Consider the following 19,853-nt stretch of genomic DNA (forward strand, 5'->3'; position numbering starts at 1 on the left):
ACCCCTCTGGTGCACCCACACTGGGGAGGGCACCATTTAGATATGTGCATTTGGAAACAGCGAAAACCTTTGTTAAATTTAGTGATGCATGTCCACTGGCTATGTGGGTTATCCTGTCCCAGCAGAGGCTAGACCTGTGGTGTCTGACATGCTAGCCTTTAGCTACATGTGGCTATTTGGCTGATTGAGTGCAGCTAGTTGGCTTGAACAATGTGGCTATTGGCCAGTTGAGTGTGGCTAGTTCACTACAGCAGTAGTCACTATACTGGCTACTGCTTCAGAACTGGTTAGACACCACAAGACTAGACTATTTGCTCACAAACACCACAAGTTAATAAAGTCCCCCTGTCTGTTTTTAAAGAATTACAGACCTGTTTTTATGAGGTCATGCTGTCTCTGAAAAGCAAGTCTTCAGCATTCCCTAGCGCAGTGTTTGGGACAATATTAAATCCAGTGAACTGTAGCAGCTGCCACAAGGACACAGCAGCAGTTTGAGTAGCGTCATTTTTAGGTGATGTAGCATCCCATGGATCACTCGCTCCTTGGCACCGATTCTTTTATAGTCACCAGATCTTTAATCATTCAAGACGCTGAGTTTGAAAAGAAATGCTACCCAGAAATGTTCCCATTGATTTGCATAAATTCATCAACCTATGCACAGGCTTTAAACAATTAAGTGAAAGCATTATGTAAATGTCAGTTTAGTTTAAATATTACTGAGTGTTTTAAGGTAAAGTACAACTGCAAAGCCTCTTTGAAAACATACGATTTAGAAACCTTTACTATAGAGATGTTCATCCACCAAATGTGTAGAATCATAGAATCATAGGTTTGGAAGAGACCTCAGGAGGAAGAGACCTCATCGAGTCCAAAACCTGCTAAAAGCAAGCCCAAGCCCAACTAAATCATCCTAACCAGGGATTTATACACTAAACTTCCCAAACTCTTTTTTTTTTTGTGTGTGTAAAAAACTGATGCTGAGAAAGATTTTCCCTGTTTATATTCCCTAATTCTAGCGTTCAGTACGTGAAGGAAGTCATCACTGACAATGTCCTAAATTTTCAAAAGTGACTAAAGGGACTTCTGGGCATGGAATATCACATACCCTAGAAGGCCTGGTTTTCAGAATATGCGGAGCATCCACTTCATTTGGTTCAGGAAGCCAAATATGGAGAGGTACCCAAAATCCTAGTCACTTCTGACAATAGAGATCAGCGGTTCCCAACTGCTGGTCCGTGGCCCGGGCCACAGCAGCTCTGGGGACCAGGGCACACTGCTCCCACCACAGCTGTTGGGAGAGGTGTGTCCTGCCCCACCTTTCAGCCAACTCCCGATGAGCAGGGGTAGGGTCTCCTCCCGGCCGTTGAAGAACGGTTCACTGCACGGTGGGAGGGCTGTGTGGAGCCTGACACAACAGACTTAGAGCAGCCATGACAAGGGCAACAGTGCTCAACTGGTGGCTGGGTGGTAGTGCAGGGCTAGGTGAGAGGGGAAAGGCTAGGTGAGGGGGTTCCTGGGGTGGGGGGGCTCTATGAGGCAGGGGGCTGGCACTGGGTGTTCTGGGGGCAGAGCTAATACTGGGAGGCTCTGGGAGCGTGGCTAGTACTAGGGAGCTGTAAGGGGTTGGAGGCTCTAAGAGGTGGGGGGGCTGATCCTGGAGGGCACTGGGGTCTCTGGGATGGGAAGCTGGTACTAGGGAGGTCTGGGGTCTGAATATGCAAATAAAATATTGCTGGTGTGGCAAAAGTTTGTGAATGGGTCTGCCAGTCCCCGGTATAAAAAGGGTTGGGAACCACTAATACAGACCTGCAATTATTCTTCAGTTTGCTCAGAGCAGACTCTAGTTTGAAAGACCAGAATTTTGAATCAAAATGATAAATACCACACTGTAACTTACTTTCTGTTCACGATTGCCCAATCTTCTGTGTAACTTCTTACACAATCCCTCACATGAGGGTCCATTTCACTGTAAAAGAACAAGACAGTCTCTTCAAAACACAAAAACCTGATTTTTTAATTGACTGTTCAATTCATAATATATTAAAGTACGACCTTTCTCATGCACATGGAAGAAGTTGTTATAAAAAAAATTGGCCCCCACTTTGCAAACACTGATAACACAAGCAGCTCCTTTGAACTCAAGGGGGTCCACTTCCATGTGAAAAGATACACATATTTGCAGGTTGGGCCTTCAGTTTTCTGCACCTTACCTCTCTTCAGGAACAGCGGACACAAGAGTTCTACATTCTCGGGGACTGTACACAACTTCAATATCATCTGGAGGAAATTCAAGCAAGTCCCTCAAAGGCCCAGAATCCATTGCAAGTGGATGTGTACTAAGGTAATCTTCCAAATCCACTGGATCCACAGCTTCAGTAAGTGGAACCTAAGAGGAGCCAAGCCACGGAAAAGTTTTTAATAAGTAAAATAAAAAACAAGTCCCTACTTTCTACTACTAGATTTTGAAAATCAGATTGGCATTCCAATTAAAACAGAAGGTTGGCCTATTGTGAAGTTACAATTAATCTTAACCAACACACAGTATGAACCTAATTTTCACATGCTATGTTTTTTCCAGCTACCTCTCCTGGTCTGCATATTGTGCTAATTGTTATGGTATTACTAACATTGCTTCTACCACATTTTTAGTAAGAGCTGGAAATTCATTAGTTTAACTCAAAAGTAAATCTCACACTTTATTTCTGGTGGTTTGTTACTTTCTCTTTTGATCATCCATAAATCTGGACTAATCCCCAGGTCACTCAAAGACACAGAACTCTTTTATGGTAAACATGGGAATGCAAGTAAAGTTGGTAAATCAGCCTAAACAGTGAGGGAAACACACCATCAAAACTAACACTATTTCCAAGTACATGTCTTCTCTCAGGAATGCTACTACAATCTATTCTTCCCCCACAAAGAGTTCTGTGGGTTTATACTCAACAGTAAACTAGATTTGTATGCTATGCACTAATCCTGTAATCTTTTTCCCAGTTCCCCATTGGAATTCTACTTGTGTAAGGTCTTCACGATTTGCCCCAACCACAGCAAAGGCAGATTCCAACATGTGGCTATCTCTTGACAGCATGTGCTCTCCAAAATGAATAGTGTTCCATACCTCTGCATGACCACCAGATACTGCAGGCCCAAAAACATGCTTGGCCTAAAAGTGGTTATAACCTGGACAGGGAACATACTCTATTAGAAAGAATGGTCTCGCACAGATGTTCAAATGGAAAAGTCTTCAAAATGAAAGCTAGCTGCCGCCGTTGGTCTATTCTACACTATATCCTATTATATATAGATCCTCATACCACACATCCTCATAATAGCTCAATGGCTTCCACCAGCATAAACCAACTAGTTATTGTAATGCACATGCAAACCTCTCCTGGCTTTTTATGTGAAAGACTCACAAAAGAGGGACACATTCAGGACCCACTGTTAATACCTACAGAGTATGTCTACACAACAGTGTATGCCCAGGTTCAGACACTGGCCTGAGCACAAACCCCTCCTCAATTATGGACTCAGGCTCAGACACAGGGTCCTAAGACTCCATAAGGATGAAGGAATTGAGCTGAAGTCAAACTGGGAACCACGGCTCAAGTGTTATTGTTTTGCAGTGTACACCTTCTCCACCAGATTCAGGTCCTGGGAATCCACCAAAATTATCCACACAATGCCATGGGCCAACCTCCTCTGTCCTCTCTCCCCCAAGACTCACCAAGCGACTTGAGGGAAATGGATGCAAGCCCCCTAACTGGAGTGCAGCACCTCAATGAGTCAGCATTTTTTAACCATTCCATTTTTTCTAACCACTGAGTGGCAAAACCTTTGGAAAAAACTTCTGAGTTTGCAATGGAGACTGACCAGAAGTAGTCCTCTGCAAAGCACCTTGCTTCCTGGTACAGACAGACAAACCACAATCTCTCATGGCTAACATGAGTCCAGCAAAACAGTGGACAGAAATACAAATACCGTGCAATAGCAAAGAACTTGGCAGTATTGGGAATTTACTGGACTGGTGACCAGGGCAGGGAATAAAATAAGGGAAACCGAGAACCAGATCTGCACACTGGGAAACTCACTGGCATCATGCCCATTATATGAGGAGTTTGACCAGGTACAAGGTCGCGTGCTGAGGACAGAGTCAATAACGGTGTACAATGACCTAGGTAGCAAGGATGGCAACCAGCAGGCCCCAGAACCCAGCAATGGGAACTGAAGGGAGCCAGCAACAGGTGCCGAATGAAGCTAGTGAAGTAATTCTGCTGCTGGCACCAGACCAAGAGGGAGCTTTGCCACAGAAGCAGTAGCACATATCCCGGGGCTATGCTCAGAGCCATCTTTGACACACCCCAAGGAACAGCCCACTGTGGAACTCACAACAGAAACACAAGAGACAGAAGCTACTCCAGAAGCCAGTACATTTCTAGCTACTTTTTACAGTTTATTAAGCAGGAGGGATTTCCACGCTATGAACCAACAGAAAAGCTATTACAGCTCTGCTAGCGGCATGTATTTGCCAATGATGGATTGTATGCCAGTGTCTTGGCACACACACACCCCTGCAAGCTTACTCACCACCCTCTTCCATCAGGTGGAATTAAAATGATGACAGTAAAAAACACCCCCAAAAGTGATTTTTTTACTGGAAAGGCAGAGATCTTTCCTGTTTGTTAAAAATAACAGCCTTACATTGCCATGCCTGTAAGGACACTACTCTGTAACCACTCAATAGTGTAGGAGTAACGAGAAATCTGAAAACAGTGAACTGGAGGAGGCAGGACTGTGGAAAATCTGTTCCATTTATAAATGTATTCTGCAATTTTTAAGAAAATAAGAAAGGAGCTATGATTTTGAACTTACCATTATTGTGCACTTCTTTCACAGTGATGAATCCAGCTATGACCAGGGAGCTCCTGCAGTTTGAAGCAGCCCTCTTCCAATATACCAAAGTTCAGTTTTCAACAGTAACATTTTATGTCCTTGAAATTCCACAAGGATTTTTTCTGAACTGAGCTCTTTGAGACAATAACCCTGTGTGTGTATGTTGTCCTATTCCCAGAAGGGTCAACAGATCTTCCAGGTCCCTGAGTAAGGTGCAATGTTCCCTCTAAGCTTTTCCATCCATGTGCGGAATAAATTTCATCACGTGCACCAAGACATATGCAATGTGCACCACCAGTAGAAACACATGCTTCTGGCTCTGGGGGGCTGCTCTGCTAATCACCTGGGCAGAATTTGAATCTCGCCTGGGCTCCCACACAAGCATTCAGTGGTAAGGTGGGGGAGGGTGCAATACTCCCAGAGGGGGAATGGCCTCAGATGGAAGAGGTGGGGCTGCGGAAGCCAGCTCTCAGTGCTACCCAGAGTACGTCAGGCCAGCGCCCCCTCCCCCTCTCCCCAGTCCTCAAAGCTGCCTGGAGCATGCCACACAAAGCTCCAGCGGCGATTTAAAGGACCTGGGCTCCGGTCACCACTGCTCTTGCAGTAGTGGCCAGGAGCCTTGAACCCTTTTGAAGCACTGGTCCCCAGAGCAAATGGTCCCTTTAAGGGCCCTCTCCCCAACACCTGCATTGGCGGCCTGCTTATTCCAGGCTCTTTAGCCTGCAGCACATCCACAGCTCACTCACACAGCAGCAGAAGCCTGAGCCAACATATGCTCACAGACCATTTCTGGAAGAAGCATTTCCCTGATGAGCTTGTGGGTGAAGTTCTAGAGAGGGTCAATGTGCAATCCCAGCTCCAAAGACAGAGGGACTGACGGCCAGAGCCAAGGCCCGGGTGAGGCGAGGGAGAGGAAAGGCTCAGGCTGGCTGTGCAGCTTGAGGACAGGGTTTCAGCACAGGTGCAGGCACTGGCTGTACAGTTCCTGGAATGGGAATGTCAACTAAGGGAGGATGCCAAAGCTCAGCAGAAAGAATCGTTATGAGCAGCTGCTATCACTAATGGCCACAAAAACACTTACTCTTGTATCTGCACCACAACCTGAGTCTCCTCCATGCTACCCTGGGACGCAGAACTGGAAGACCTTGGAGAACTCCATGGCTGGATGGCCCATGCAATCCAACCCTATAAATAGCTAGGCAGGGCAACTAGGTCTCATAAGTCTTCCATACTGACCCCCTCCTCTGGTGCCAAGAGGACAGCAACCATGGAAGGAAGGGAAAGGAGAAGGGGGTGGGGAGACATGCAACAGATAGGGGTGTCTGTCTTGCACAGGGTCCCACTGATTGCATGTTTGTGGACTTTCTTTTTTTGGTTTTGTTGTTACTGGTGTTTTGGTGTGGAAATTTATTGGTGTGGCCTACATGGCAGGGGATTCATCTTGTATTTTCTACTAACTGCTTATAAAAAAAAAAAAGAAAGTTTATCACAATCACTGCATCACCTCTTACAAGGGTATTTCAAATAATAAAGGTAAACACGTGATCAGGGACAACTGGGAATTGGCATTCAAACCAGGGATGTAAAATTAACTGGTAAAGTGGTTAAACATTATGGGTTGGGCCCACTGCAGATGGGGATTGCTCCAGCCAGTCTTGAGCACCCCCTGCTCATGGTGAGCCCCACAGAGCTGGAGCAGCCACTTACCCACAGTGGACAAAGAGCTGCGCCAGCCCCCGCTGGTTAATTGTAACCGGTATGCATCACCTGGTAAAGGTGATGCTAACCAGTTAACCATTCACATCCCTAACTCTCTCAGTACAACTAGCTGTAACAACTATCTGTACCGTGCATCAACCCTCCTATTCCCCCATTTGATAAATGGTCGAGTCATTCATAAGTACATTGCATGGCAATCAACTCCAGGAGCACTGAAACCCTGCTCCACTACCCACTACTCATTCACGGTACTAGTCCCCCTCTGCCACTGGCCCATGGCAGTCCCTAATGCGGGAACACAAAGCATCCATGTACTGGCGCAGCAGCCCCTTGCTGTCATAGGGCCATGCAAGGGGAAATGGGTCACCCCTACATCCAGAGAGATTGAGAACACAGTCACATGCACAGCATGGATGATGCTGGATCAGGTCTGTAGACATCTCCAACGGGATTTCAATCTGCCAATGCACATTCAACCCCCACTCCACACCACATAAGAATGTAATGAAACCTTCTTTTGCCAGCACCTCTGATATCAGGCTACAGCTTCATAATCCAAGGCACAAGAGACATGCGGGGACCCCCATAATACCAGTAGGGGCAGTAGCTCTGTTTATTACAATGCATTTGGCAGCAACAGTGTCCCAGCCTGCTGTAAATGTAAACTCCTGATCTGCGAAAAGTCCCGGCGGCATGCATTTTCCCAGTGCAGCCCACGTTGATGTTCATAAAGCAGTCCACAAGGCCTGTACAACCACAGAGTGGCACGTTTTGCAGCTCATGGACTGGGGCTCTTGGAGGAGGGAAAACCACAGATACATGAGTGCAAACCATATTCTCCCAAAGTCAGCAATTACTCCAGGAATATCTTTTAAGACCTTGGGGTAAACCACACACCCAACTTGTCTCAGAAACCTTTGCCACCACTTTACCCACAACACCAACACCAATGACCTTCCAACACCAAACTGACGGGCAATAGACCTGCAGCAGTCTGCTTCCAAACAGTTACAGCATCTTGGTTTTGGAGCAGCACAGCTGCCCTCGTACACACGCATTTATGCTGGAGGGTCAATGTATGCTGCTCACGTTGCTCCAGAAAGGTCATTTTTTTCATGCAAAAGCTCTGGACCTACTGCTGATCATCCCAGGACTGCAAGATGTCCCCCAGTCTGTGCTCATGGCCCTGCTCCACAAGCACTTCTACTTAGGGGGCATGAGCAGATACACCAAGTGTCATGAAGCATCAGCCAATTCGAGTCTGCCATGTCTTTGTCCTCCTCCTCCTCCTCCACCTGCTCAGTCATCAGCTTTGCCAAGGCCTGCAGGGAATCAGGAAACACCACCAGACTGTACACCAGCGCATCGGGGAAGCTCTGCCCATTTCCTGATGTAGGAATGAAAGCACAAATGTTGACTCCTACATGTTGCTGGCTGTGGTTGCTGGGAGCACACAGACCTAAATGATGGCATGGCAGGATGTGCTAGGAGACTGTTCAAACTTCCTGTAACATGCAGATGGACAGTTTTCCTGCACTGCACAATGAACAAAGGGATAGCACGGACATATTTTTGGAGGACGCTAGGGAGTCTGGGATCCAGTTAGCTGGACTTGGGTTTGTTGAATACTGCTAGAGCCTCCAGTTAAAAGAATTAACCTACAGTTGCGAATAAATCCATGTAGTTACTCAAGTCCTGGATTCTCAAACTCAGGCTCCTGTCACCTGAGTCCCAAAAAACCTGGGCCTACATTCCAATGCCAATATACCATGTCACATACAAACCTGCTTCTAAGGGATGGTCTACACAGCAGGGGCATTGCAACAGGTAGGCCTAAGGGGCCATCGCCCAACCACTTAACCTCCAGGCCCACCCAAACTGGAGCCAGAACCCGCTGAATCTAGGGATGTTAAATTTCAATTAATCAGCTAATCGAGTGGTCAATGGAATTTCTACTCAATTAGACAATAAGGGCGGGGGGGCTCACTATCCCACTGTGCTTCTTCCTTTGAAATGATAAGGGGAGGTAGGGGAAGGTGAGTCCTCTCCTCTCCCCCCCACCATCCTTCCTGTCCCCTTTCCAAGGGCACTGGATTCCTTCTGCATCCTGAATCTTTCCTGACCCCTCCCTCCTCAGGGTCTTCCCCCTGTCTTTGCCAGCTCACTTGAAAGCCAACACCCACACATTTTTCCTGTCTTAGCTGCACCGCTGCTGCACACTTTTGTACTCATTTAATTATGTCAACTGAGGGATGGTTTTATACCAATAAAAAAAAAGAGAAGTGGGTAAATTAACTTTAATTGAATTCTATATTTCCCAGATGAGAAGTGGTAAACTCAGCTACACTGACTGCCACCAATATAGTTATACCAGTAGAAGCCCAAGTGTGGATGCAATTCTACCAGCATAAATGTGTGTTACATCAGTGCCGTTTATTCCCTTTCTTATGGGAATAATCTGTATCAATATAAACACCTTTATACAAATATAACTAGATCCACCCAAGAGGGGTTGCACCATTTTAATTGAAGTAATATGACTTGTGTGTAGGCAAGGTTTTATTTATGTAAAATTTACAGGAATAATCCATGCTAGCGTGGGTACTTTAACACTGCTCTGCGTCCACAGTGGTATATTATTGCTCTTTTAAAATATCAGTTTCTAAATAGAGACTGTTAAATTCGTACAAAACCTGTGTAGAAAGTCCTTAAGGAATGGGCCTAAAGAGATTTTTATGCAGCAATTTCACATCATTATGCTCTAGGCACAACCCGGGAGGTGGCACAAAATTTTACTATAAAAGATTATTCCCAGAAGGGTGCAAAAATGTCACTCTGTCAGATGGAGAAAGACACCACACAAATCATATAAACTGGATACACATATGCCAGTATCTGTATAAACCAAGTATAAACCAGGGGTCTCAAACTCAGCCCACAGGCCAGTCCTGGCGAAAGAGATTGTGCAACCTGGCCCGGGACACCAGCGGGCGGTGGGGGGGAAGGGCAGTCTGTTATTGGCCCCCAAGCTCCGCTCCTTCCTGACACTGTCTGCTTTTTCCCTCCCCATCCCCACAAATACACTGCTTTAGGGATCACTGGGGGGAGGGGAAGGGAGCTGGTACCGCATGCTGTGCAGCGGCAGGAGCTGCTGTATGCATTTGCCCCATCCATGCTTCTGCATGCCACCAGTTCCCCCTCACCCCAGTGATCCCCAAAGCTTCATGCTCAGGGTACAGGGTGCCATTGGGGGGAAGGGAAGGGCAATGGCAGGAAGGGGTGGGGCTTGAGGGCTGGTAATGGACAGCTTCCCTACGCCTACCCCAGGGAGTCCCAGCCCGAACTCTGCAATCACTCCAGCCAGATCTGGCCCACAGGCCACGAGTTTTAAATCCCTGGTATAAAAACTTTTTAGTCTGAGATCATGAAATCATGGTACCATATTTTACACAAACACACACAAAAACACACACATCCCTACCTTTGCTACAAAATGGAACCATTATTAATACATTTTCCAGAAAGAGTTTAAAAAGTAACTGATATTGGCTCAAGAAATCTCTGGCACATCTGAGAAAGCTCTTTGACTAGACTATATGTCCTAATATGAGTCATATACAAATAAAAATCAGTATTCAAGAGATTTTTACTGCTACTTCCTCTTTTAATTCAGGCCAGACACTCTTTTTATTCCACCCACTGATCTGTGACACTGGAAAGCGCATTTAATTTGCAACTTGGAATTTAGTTTCTCAAAGTTTTCCTATTGCCATTTAGAAATTCCACTTCTTAATCATCTCTTAATAAGAAAAAACAGGAGTGAATTTATTTCATTGCAGGTAAAAGACATTGTTAACTTAGAGTACTGTTAAAAGAATCTCTCTTACTGCAGACAAAAAAAATATCTTTAAAGAACACTAATCTTCTCAAAATAAAAATGTTCAGCAAATGTAAATTGGTATAGCTCTGCTGAAGTCAGTTGAGCTGTGCCAGTTCACATGAACTGAAACTCATGCCCAGAAACTTAAAAAAAATCTGGAATTTCCAATTAAGGCTCCATAATATAAACCAAACACAGAGGATTTTAGAAATACAGCAAAACTCCAGTGGTCCGGCATCTTATGGTCTGGTACTCCTGATGGTCCGGCACCATCTGGAACCCAGAAGTGCTCCGAGCAGCCGGACAATTGGAGCTGCTCTGCGCCTCCGGCTTCCCCGATTCAGGCGCTGCTGAAACTGCTGAAACTGACCAGCGGCTGACTCCGGGAAACCCGGGGCAGAGCACCCCAGCTTTGCTCTGCCCCGGGCTTCCTGGAGTCAGCCGCTGGTCAGTTTCAGCAGCGGCTGTCTTGGGGAAGTCTGGGGCAGAGCAGCTGGGGTACTGCCACGTTGGTCCCCTAGCGCCGAGGGGCGCATCCCCCCCACTCCATACCATACCCCTCATAGCCTCCCCTTCCGATAGTCCGGCATCTCGGATAATCCAGTACTCCCTGGGTCTTAAAGGGGCCGGATTATCGGAAGTTTACTGTACACTAATTCACCATGACTATCACCCAAACAACCCTAACTTTGCCCTTTAAAACCATTAACCTATTTCCCTTTCTCACCTTATTTTTAGAAAACACAATGCAATTATACCAATTATGGATGTGGTATACCTAGACTTTAGTAAGGCATTTGATATGGTCTCGCATGATATTCTTATCAATAAACTAGGCAAATACAACTTAGATGGGGCTACTATAAGATGGGTGCATAACTGGCTGGATAACCGTTCTCAGAGAGTAGTTATTAACAGTTCACAATCCTACTGGAAAGGTATAACAAGTGTGGTTCTGCAGGGGTCTGTTTTTGGGACCGATTCTGTTCAATATCTTCATCAACAATTTAGATATCAGCATAGAAAATACGCTTATTAAGTTTGCAGATGATACCAAGCTGGGAGGGGTTGCAACTGCTTTGGAGGATAGGGTCATAATTCAAAATGATCTGGACAAATCGGAGAAATGGTCTGTGGTAAACAGGATGAAGTTTAATAAGGACAAATGCAAAGTACTCCACTTAGGAAGGAACAATCAGTTTCACACATACAGAATGGGAAGCAACTTTCTAGGAAGGAGTACGGCAGAAAGGGATCTAGGGGTTATAGTGGACCACAAGCTAAATATGAGTCAACAGTGTGACGCTGTTACAAAAAAAGCAAACATGATTCTAGGATGCATTAACAGGTGTATTGTGAGCAAAACACGAGAAGTCATTCTTCCGCTCTACTCTGCACTGATTAGGCCTCAATTGGTGTATTGTGTTCAGTTCTGGGTGCCACATTTCAAGAAAGAGTGCAGAAATTGCAGAAGGTCCAGAGAAGAGCAACAAGAATGATTAAAGGTCTAGAGAACATAACCTATGAAGGAAGACTGAAAAAATTTGACTTGTTTAGTTTGGAAAAGAGAAGATTGAGAGGGAACATGATAGCAGTTTTCAGGTATCTAAAAGGGTGTCATAAGGAGGAGAGAGAAAACGTGTTTTTCCTGGCCTCTGAGGATAGAACAAGAAGCAATGCGCTTAAACGGCAGAGAGGAAGGTTTAGATTGGACATAAGGAAAAACTTCCTAACTGTCAGGGTGGTTAAACACTGGAATAAATTACCCAGAGAGGTTGTGGAATCTCCATCTGTAGAGATATTTAAGATTAGGTTAGATAAATGTCTATCAGGGATGGTTTAGACAGTACTGGGTCCTGCCATGAGGGCAGGGGACTGGACTCGATGACCTCTTGAGGTCCCTTCCAGTCCTAGTATTCTATGATTCTATACAGCTTGCCGGTGGATTTAGAAAATGTGAACCACAGAGTATTGATTTTAAGTGGTTCCCTACAAACATCATCCTAAAAATAAGTGTGATACTTTATTACTTCATTAACCTTTACTCTTGACATATAAGTGTCATAATTTCATCATACCAGATTAGGAGCTATGTACATGTAGATATATCAGCTCTGCCTAATACTTGTGCAAGTGCCAACACATGGTTGTACGTAGCAAGCTATTTGTATAATTAGGATTTCCGCATGTAGCGGAACAAAAGGGCAGAGCTGTTAACCAACTAACTTTGTATATATAGACCTCAAAGTATTTTATGAAGGATGAACCAGTATTATTCTCTCCATTTTATAAATTGGGAAATTGAGGCACAGAATGGTTAAATAATTGGGCCAAGATCACAAAATGAGCCAGTGGCAAAGCTGGGAATAGAACTGAGGTCTGCTTCTTCTCACTGCAAAACTCTACCCATTGCATAATCCTAGTTCCTCAGAGATTACATAACAAAGGTAAAGTTAAGGCTGCTTGAACAATCTCTCTCTCTCTCTCTCTCTCTCTCTCTCTCTCTCTCTCTCTCTCTCTCTCTCTCTCTCTCTCTCTCTCTCTCTCTCTCTCTCTCTCTCTCTCTCTCTCTCTCTCTCTCTCTCTCTCTCTCTCTCTCTCTCTCTCTCTCTCTCTCTCTCTCTCTCTCTCTCTCTCTCTCTCTCTCTCTCTCTCACACACACACACACACACACACACACACACACACACACACACACACACACACACACACACACACACACACACACACAAAACATGTTGGGTTCAAAATATGTTATCCTTCTTTCTGCTCTCCACCCTCACACTGGCAGTTTCAAACTTCATATACCCTAAGGTACACTATACCAGAGCACATATCATTTGAACCCAAAGGTCTACTACTAAGTTACACATGTGCACAGCTTGACAGAGAAGCCTCTCTTTCTCATTTCCTCCCCATCTTTCTAAATTCCTCTCTCTGAGAAATAGTAGGTGAAAAACACCTTACTGCACAGTGGTGGCTGAAACTGGCCACACAGTGCACTGTATATTAACTTAGTACCATAGGGTATGTCTACACTACCCTGCAAGTTCGAACTAGGAGGGTAATGTAGGCATACCGCAATTGCAAATGAAGCCCGGGATTTGAATATCCCGGGCTGCATTTGCATAAGCGGGGCTCCGCCATTTTTAAATCCCCGCTCGTTCAAACCCTGTGCCGCGCGGCTACACGCGGCACGAACTAGGTACTTTGAACTAGGCTTCCTAGTTCGAACTACCGTTACTCCTCATTCCACGAGGAGTAACGGTAGTTCGAACTAGGAAGCCTAGTTCGAAGTACCTAGTTCGTGCCGCGTGTAGCCGCGCGGCACAGGGTTTGAACGAGCGGGGATTTAAAAATGGCGGAGCCCCGCTTATGCAAATGAAGCCCGGGATATTCAAATCCCGGGCTTCATTTGCAAGTGCGGTATGCCTACATTACCCCGCTAGTTCGAACTAGCGGGGTAGTGTAGACATACCCATACAGAGTAACTCAAAATATGTGATAGATGTAAGGATTCAGTTATGGTTGCAGGGGAAAAGCATAATTTGAATTTCCTGACTTCTATGCATATAAACTCTCAACTGTAGTAATTCAGTAATGTAGGAGATTTCTTATATTTAATAGAAGAAAAAACGACTACCTGCCTGGTTGAAGGGATTCATCCTGAAAAGCGCTGAAGGACCTACTGAACACCTGCCAATACCACTTACTCAGTGTGAATTGTGGGTACTCCACATGTCTCTGGACTAAGCACAAGGTTAGACCTAACAGTTTTTCCACTATGCTTCCTCAGATGACTTGTACCGTGAAGATGTAAATAAACATAAAAAAATCAAACCCAGAAACCTAGTATTAGAATCACCATCTGTGCAGCTAAAAATACTGTCTAGCACCTGAGTAAACAGGCCCAACATGGTTCAATTCATGGTTATGGCAAGGAACTAGTTCATGTTAAGACTATTGGCAGATAAACAGCAAAGTGCTTTTTTTTTAAGCATTAGCTATTTGTGGGGTAAAAGGTGAAGAAAGAGGAGACAATGAGCAAACTCATCTATATAAAATAAACACCAACCCAAATCCCACCAGAGGTGTTTCTGAACCAGGACAGACATTTTTTTATAAAGTTCTTAAACGTTTGCATAACTTATCTTCTGCACTATTTTTCCACTGTTACACACCTCTGCAATCTTGGTTCTGGCAAGGAATAGAAATAATATGCAAGTGGCTGTTCTCTTGGTATTCTCGGTTTGGGCCTGAGCAGATGCACCACACGTACCCAATGAACTGGTTATCCTAAGATTTCTGGACCAAATATGCAGATCTGGTGAGTCTGGATAGTCCAGCTAAGGTCTGAATGAGCATCTCAAATTTTGGTTAATTACCCAACTCACACCTCTAACCCTTATTATCTTATGCTACACCTCTCTCACAGAGATAAAGAACCTGTTTCATTGGCCCAATATTGGAGGCTAAAGAACTGGTTCAGTTTCAGATGACCCTGAATAAATTGTGATGCAGCCAGTAGATGACTAGAGATGGCCTATCAGGACATTATTATACTCTGTTTATAATTATCAGCCTCACAGTTCATCCTGGTCTATAGCTGTGTGAGGACTGGCAAGAACACTGTGGTAAAAACCCCATGCCTCATCACATGGTAAAGTGTTTTGAAGTCTTACACTGCAGTCACCTGGGAAGCAAAAAAAGAAGCCATGAAGTACAAATCAGTGGACCTGTTTCAGGCCATTAGACAGTTTGATAAATTCTCAATGTCTCCCTCTGGAGAGAGAGTAAAGTATTGTTCACTCAAAGACTGCAAGAAATGTTTATTATACTTTATGGATAAGCTCATTCTAATTCAGTCTGAACTTTGTTTTTTGTGGGGAAACAGCCAATGTCTTCTCTCTAAGTTTTGGCCAGTTCCACAAACTGAGGCTCTAAAAGTGACAATAGTAAAATCTAGTGGAGAAATAACAGGCTACTATTGTAAGAGATTGTCAACAATTCCCTTCAGGTAGACACAGTGCCAGCCTCTATTTGTAGGCCTTTCCTCAAGAAGCCCATCTGAATACTGATATTCCCCATAACAACCCTTGAGGTAAAATCCTGGCACCACTGAAGTCAATGCCCAAATTTCCATTTACTTCCATGGAATTTCAGCTTGGTCTCTAAGGCTATATCTACATCTCACATTTATTTTGAAAAAAGTTACTCCGGAATAGTTGTTCTGAAATAGCTTATTTCGAAATAGCACATCTACACGTCAGGGAAGCCTCAAAATTAGTCTGAGGCAGGCTTCCCTAATGTAGATGTGCTATCTCGATTTAGAACCCCAGGAGGCACTGGGGAGGAATAACTTAGAAAGGCCCTGGTAAGGGGCTATTTCAAAATAGCAGCAATGGAGTGTTTACACACACCTGATTTTGAAATAGCTTATTCCGAAATCTGTAAACCTCATTCTACAAGGAATAATGCCTATTCCGAAATAGCTGTCTGCTATTTCAAAATTATTTTGAAGTAAAGGAAAAGCTGTGTAGACACTCACATTGTTATTTTGAAATAATGCTAGTCCTCTCGAAATAATGGTGCAGTGTAAGTGCACCTTAACCATCAGTTATCTGTTTTTAAAAGTAAGGCTCAAGAGACTGTGGTGTCAACACAACTTTGGCTGTACCTATACTCCTCAGATTTCTTTCACCCAGGTCAGTGCAAGTTTGGGTATAGAGACAGCACTGATGCCAGTGGTCAGTAGAATTAGCAATCAAGAAGAACCAAGTAAACGTTCGCTTTGCTCCTTTGAGACCAATCCAGCTGCCTTTGATACCACTGACCATGTGGCCTTGCAGGGATGAACAAAGCTGTATTTGAGTGAGTCCTTTCAACGGAGCCTGACAGCAGTAGAATCATAGAATACTAGAACTGGGAGGAACTTCAAGAGATCATCAAGTCCAATCCCCTGCCCTCATGGCAGGACCAAGCACCATCTAGATTATCCCTGATAGGTGACCATGTTAGATGACTCTCACGTATTCTCATGCATCTCCTCTTCAGTGTGTACATGCGGCTGTTGCAGGCTGACACGTGCTGTGCGGCTCCAGAATTCAGATGGTACTTTCCATCTCTGTTCTAATCAGACCCAGTTGGTGAAGGTACCTGATGTACTACACTGCCTTGCTAGGACCGAGTCCTAGATGAGATCACACTGCCTGCAATTCACTCCAGACTGAAATCATGCTGGTAAAATGGGGGAAACCAACCTGAAGAAAAGGCAGAGTTGATATCTGCTCTCTTCACTGGGACAGGTTGCCAGTGCTGTGCTACTCCAGCTCAGAATCTGGGGATCCTGGTGGTGGTTTCAAGTAGCTACAATGGCCTGATGTGAGCCTAGGCAGCAATGGAGCCAAGCATTTTTAATGGAATTTACACATGCCCAGCAGGTTGAAAAATGTTCCTTTAGATGTGAACCTTGGCCATGAAAAGAATGGCATTGCAGCAGAGACATGGATAGCCCATGCATGGCAGCCTTATTCAACATATGACCCAGTACTCATTGATCAAGGGAAAGGTTTCCATCACCATCAACTTCACTGGGCACTGGACCAGGCTCTCACAACACAGTGTTTCAATAAGTGTCACAAAATATGCACAATGAAGCCTTCCCTGAGATCCACCAGCAATAGCTCGCCCCATATCTTAAGAGACAGCTTCAAAAGTACAGGCAGTCCCCGAGTTACGCGGATCCAACTTACGTCAGATCCGCACTTATGAACGGGGCTTTCTCGCCCCGGAGCTCGCAGGCAGCGGGACCACCCAGAGCGCAGCAGTCCCGCCACCTCGACCTCCCGGGCGAGAAAAGCTGCTCCGGGTGCCCCTAGTCTGCTGGAGACGGTCCCCAGCAGACCAGGGACACCCGGAGCAAAGCCGGGGAGGTGGAGGGGTCCCACGCCTCTGAGGCTTTGCCAGAGCAAAGCCTCAGAGGCGCGGCATGCTGCTGCGGCTTTGCTCCCCGTGTCCCTGGTCTGCTGGGGGGGGGGGGGACGCAGCTAGTGCTCCCCCCCCCCCCAGCAGACCAGGCTTTTGTTGTGGACCCTGGGGTAGAGCAGCTGGGGTGCTGCCGGGTTGGTCCTGCAGGGACCTACCTGGCAGCCCAGCTGTTCTGTCCCAGGCTCGAGATTCAGCCGCTGTTGAAACTGATCAGTGGCTGATTCCAGGAAGCTGGGAGCAGAGCAATTCTGCCTCCAGCTTCCTGTAGTCAGCCCCTGGTCAGTTTCAGCAGCAGCGGCTGAATCTAGAGCCAGTTCCAACTTACATACAAATTCAACTTAAGAACAAACCTATAGTCCCTATCTTGTAACCCGGGGACTGCCTGTAAACCCCATTTTCCAGCTTGGTTTTGCTTTACCCCTAATTAAAGCTTCTCAAATGTTGCTGATCCCTGGACGGTTGCTCAAAACAGATTTCATTCTACTTTGGTCCTTAATGTCAGATTCTGCCATCCTCACTCACAGCAAGCATTATCTCACTCTGCAAGCAACCCCGCTGAAATGAATATGGATAAAGTGCTACTTATGGAGTAAGTTGCTACTTAGTATGATTCAAGGTGATATAACCTAGTCCCCAGATAAGAGTTTGTACATCACATACAACATATCATTACACGGCTGCTCCTACAATGCAGGCAGTACAAAAGAAATCACTCTGAGCTGGCTCTTTTCCAGGGCTGGACCAATAAAGCCTTTATCATTCTGAATCAAGCACAACCATATACAACTAAATACTGTGCGTATGTTTTTAATCTGTCCATAGACACACACCCTGCCCGCTTAACTAAGATACCAGTTTGACTGATTGGGCTTATATAAACTATTAAGCTTTACACTGGTGTATATGTGCCACTGGGGTTAAGGTTGTCAGTACCTGCATTATAAAACCCTATTTCAGAGGTTTATAACTCTACAGCAATGGAGACGGTCAAACTTCTTTCTTTAAAGATCCATTATTCTTCACTGTTATATTCCCTTAAAAACTTGAAAATAAAATTTTGTTTTCCTATTGACTTTGTTCTTCTCTAGATGGCACACATAGTATTTTACTGTAGTTTAGTGCTCTCTAGCCAAAACATGGCTCCTTCCTGTTTATTTTCCTCTCTGTGCACATGGAGCATCATTGACTATGACACAAGTGTATGCAAAGAGACCATATACTCAGCTTGAGTAAATGGACACAGCATTTGATGGCATAGATTACATCAATGGATGTGCAGTTAAATGAGCCTCTGATGTGGTGGCTGATGTGATTGCGTCTAGTGATAAAATCACTTGTGTAGATGTGTGGACAGAACTGGCATCGGGTTTGATTGCAGGGGTGGGTACCTGGATGATTATGATGGAGGTGTGCTGCATAGTTACTAGAAAAAATTTGTTTGAGGTTAGGGGGCTTTTTTATAGGCGAGGATTGGCCTGTCCCCCCAAGGCCTGTGAGAGTGAGGGGTCATTTTCCAGGATAGGTTGTAGATTGCTGATATTGCGTTGGAGGGGTTTAAGTTGTAGATGACAAATGGTGTTCCGTTGTTTTCTTTTATTAGCCTGTCTTGAAGTAGTTCATGTCTGGGTACTCTTCTGGCTCTGTCGATCTGTTTTTTCATTTCTCCAGGTGGGTATTTCAGTTTTAAGAATTCTCTATATAGATCCTATAGGTGTTTGTCTCTGTCTGTGACGGTATGTCTACACTACCCCGCTAGTTCGAACTAGGAGGGTAATGTGAAATGAGGAGTAACTGTAGTTCGAACTAGGAAGCCTAGTTCGAAGTACCTAGTTCGTGCCCCGTGTAGCCGCGCTGCACGGGGTTCGAACCAGCGGGGTTTTAAAAATGGCGGCTCCCCGCTTATGCAAATGAAGCCCGGGAAATTCAAATCCCGGGCTTCATTTGCAAGTGCGGTATGCTTACATTACCCTCCTAGCTCGAACTAGGAGGGTAGTGTAGACATACCCTGAGACTGGATCAAATCCGGTTGTATCTTAGGGCTTGGCTGTAAACAACAGATTGAGAAATGTGTCTTGGATGGAAGCTAGAGGCATGCAGGTAAGGGTAACAGCCAGTAGGTTTCCAGTATAAGGTGGTGGAAATGTGTCCATCATGTAATTGTACTGTAGTGTCAAGGAAGTGGATCTCTCATATGGACTGGTCGAGGCTGCTGATGGTGGTGGGGTGGAAGTGGTTGAAATCCCTGTGAAATTCTTCAAGGGTTTCTTTCCCATGCATCCATATGATGAAGATGTCATCAATGTAATGTAAGTGAAGTAAAAGTGCTAGGGGGAGAGAGCTGAGGAAACGTTCAAGGTCAGCCATAGAGATGTT

The 19,853-nt window shown here is 45.1% G+C and overlaps 1 protein-coding gene across 11 annotated transcripts in view; it reads right to left on the bottom strand.

Annotated features, from left to right (window-relative positions):
* DOCK7 (dedicator of cytokinesis 7) overlaps window positions 1-19,853 on the bottom strand; it is a 164,663-nt gene that overhangs the window by 118,879 nt on the left and 25,931 nt on the right. For all 11 annotated transcript variants that reach the window (XM_075936139.1, XM_075936135.1, XM_075936137.1 and 8 more), the window contains exons 3-4: window positions 2,211-2,386; window positions 1,898-1,966 (exon numbers count right to left, since the gene is read on the bottom strand). In XM_075936139.1, the coding sequence (XP_075792254.1) occupies window positions 1,898-1,966; window positions 2,211-2,386 (245 nt within the window). The remainder of the gene's footprint in view (window positions 1-1,897; window positions 1,967-2,210; window positions 2,387-19,853) is intronic.

The sequence above is a fragment of the Pelodiscus sinensis genome, chromosome 9 (genome assembly GCF_049634645.1).
Source record: "Pelodiscus sinensis isolate JC-2024 chromosome 9, ASM4963464v1, whole genome shotgun sequence".
NCBI lineage: Eukaryota > Metazoa > Chordata > Testudines > Trionychidae > Pelodiscus > Pelodiscus sinensis.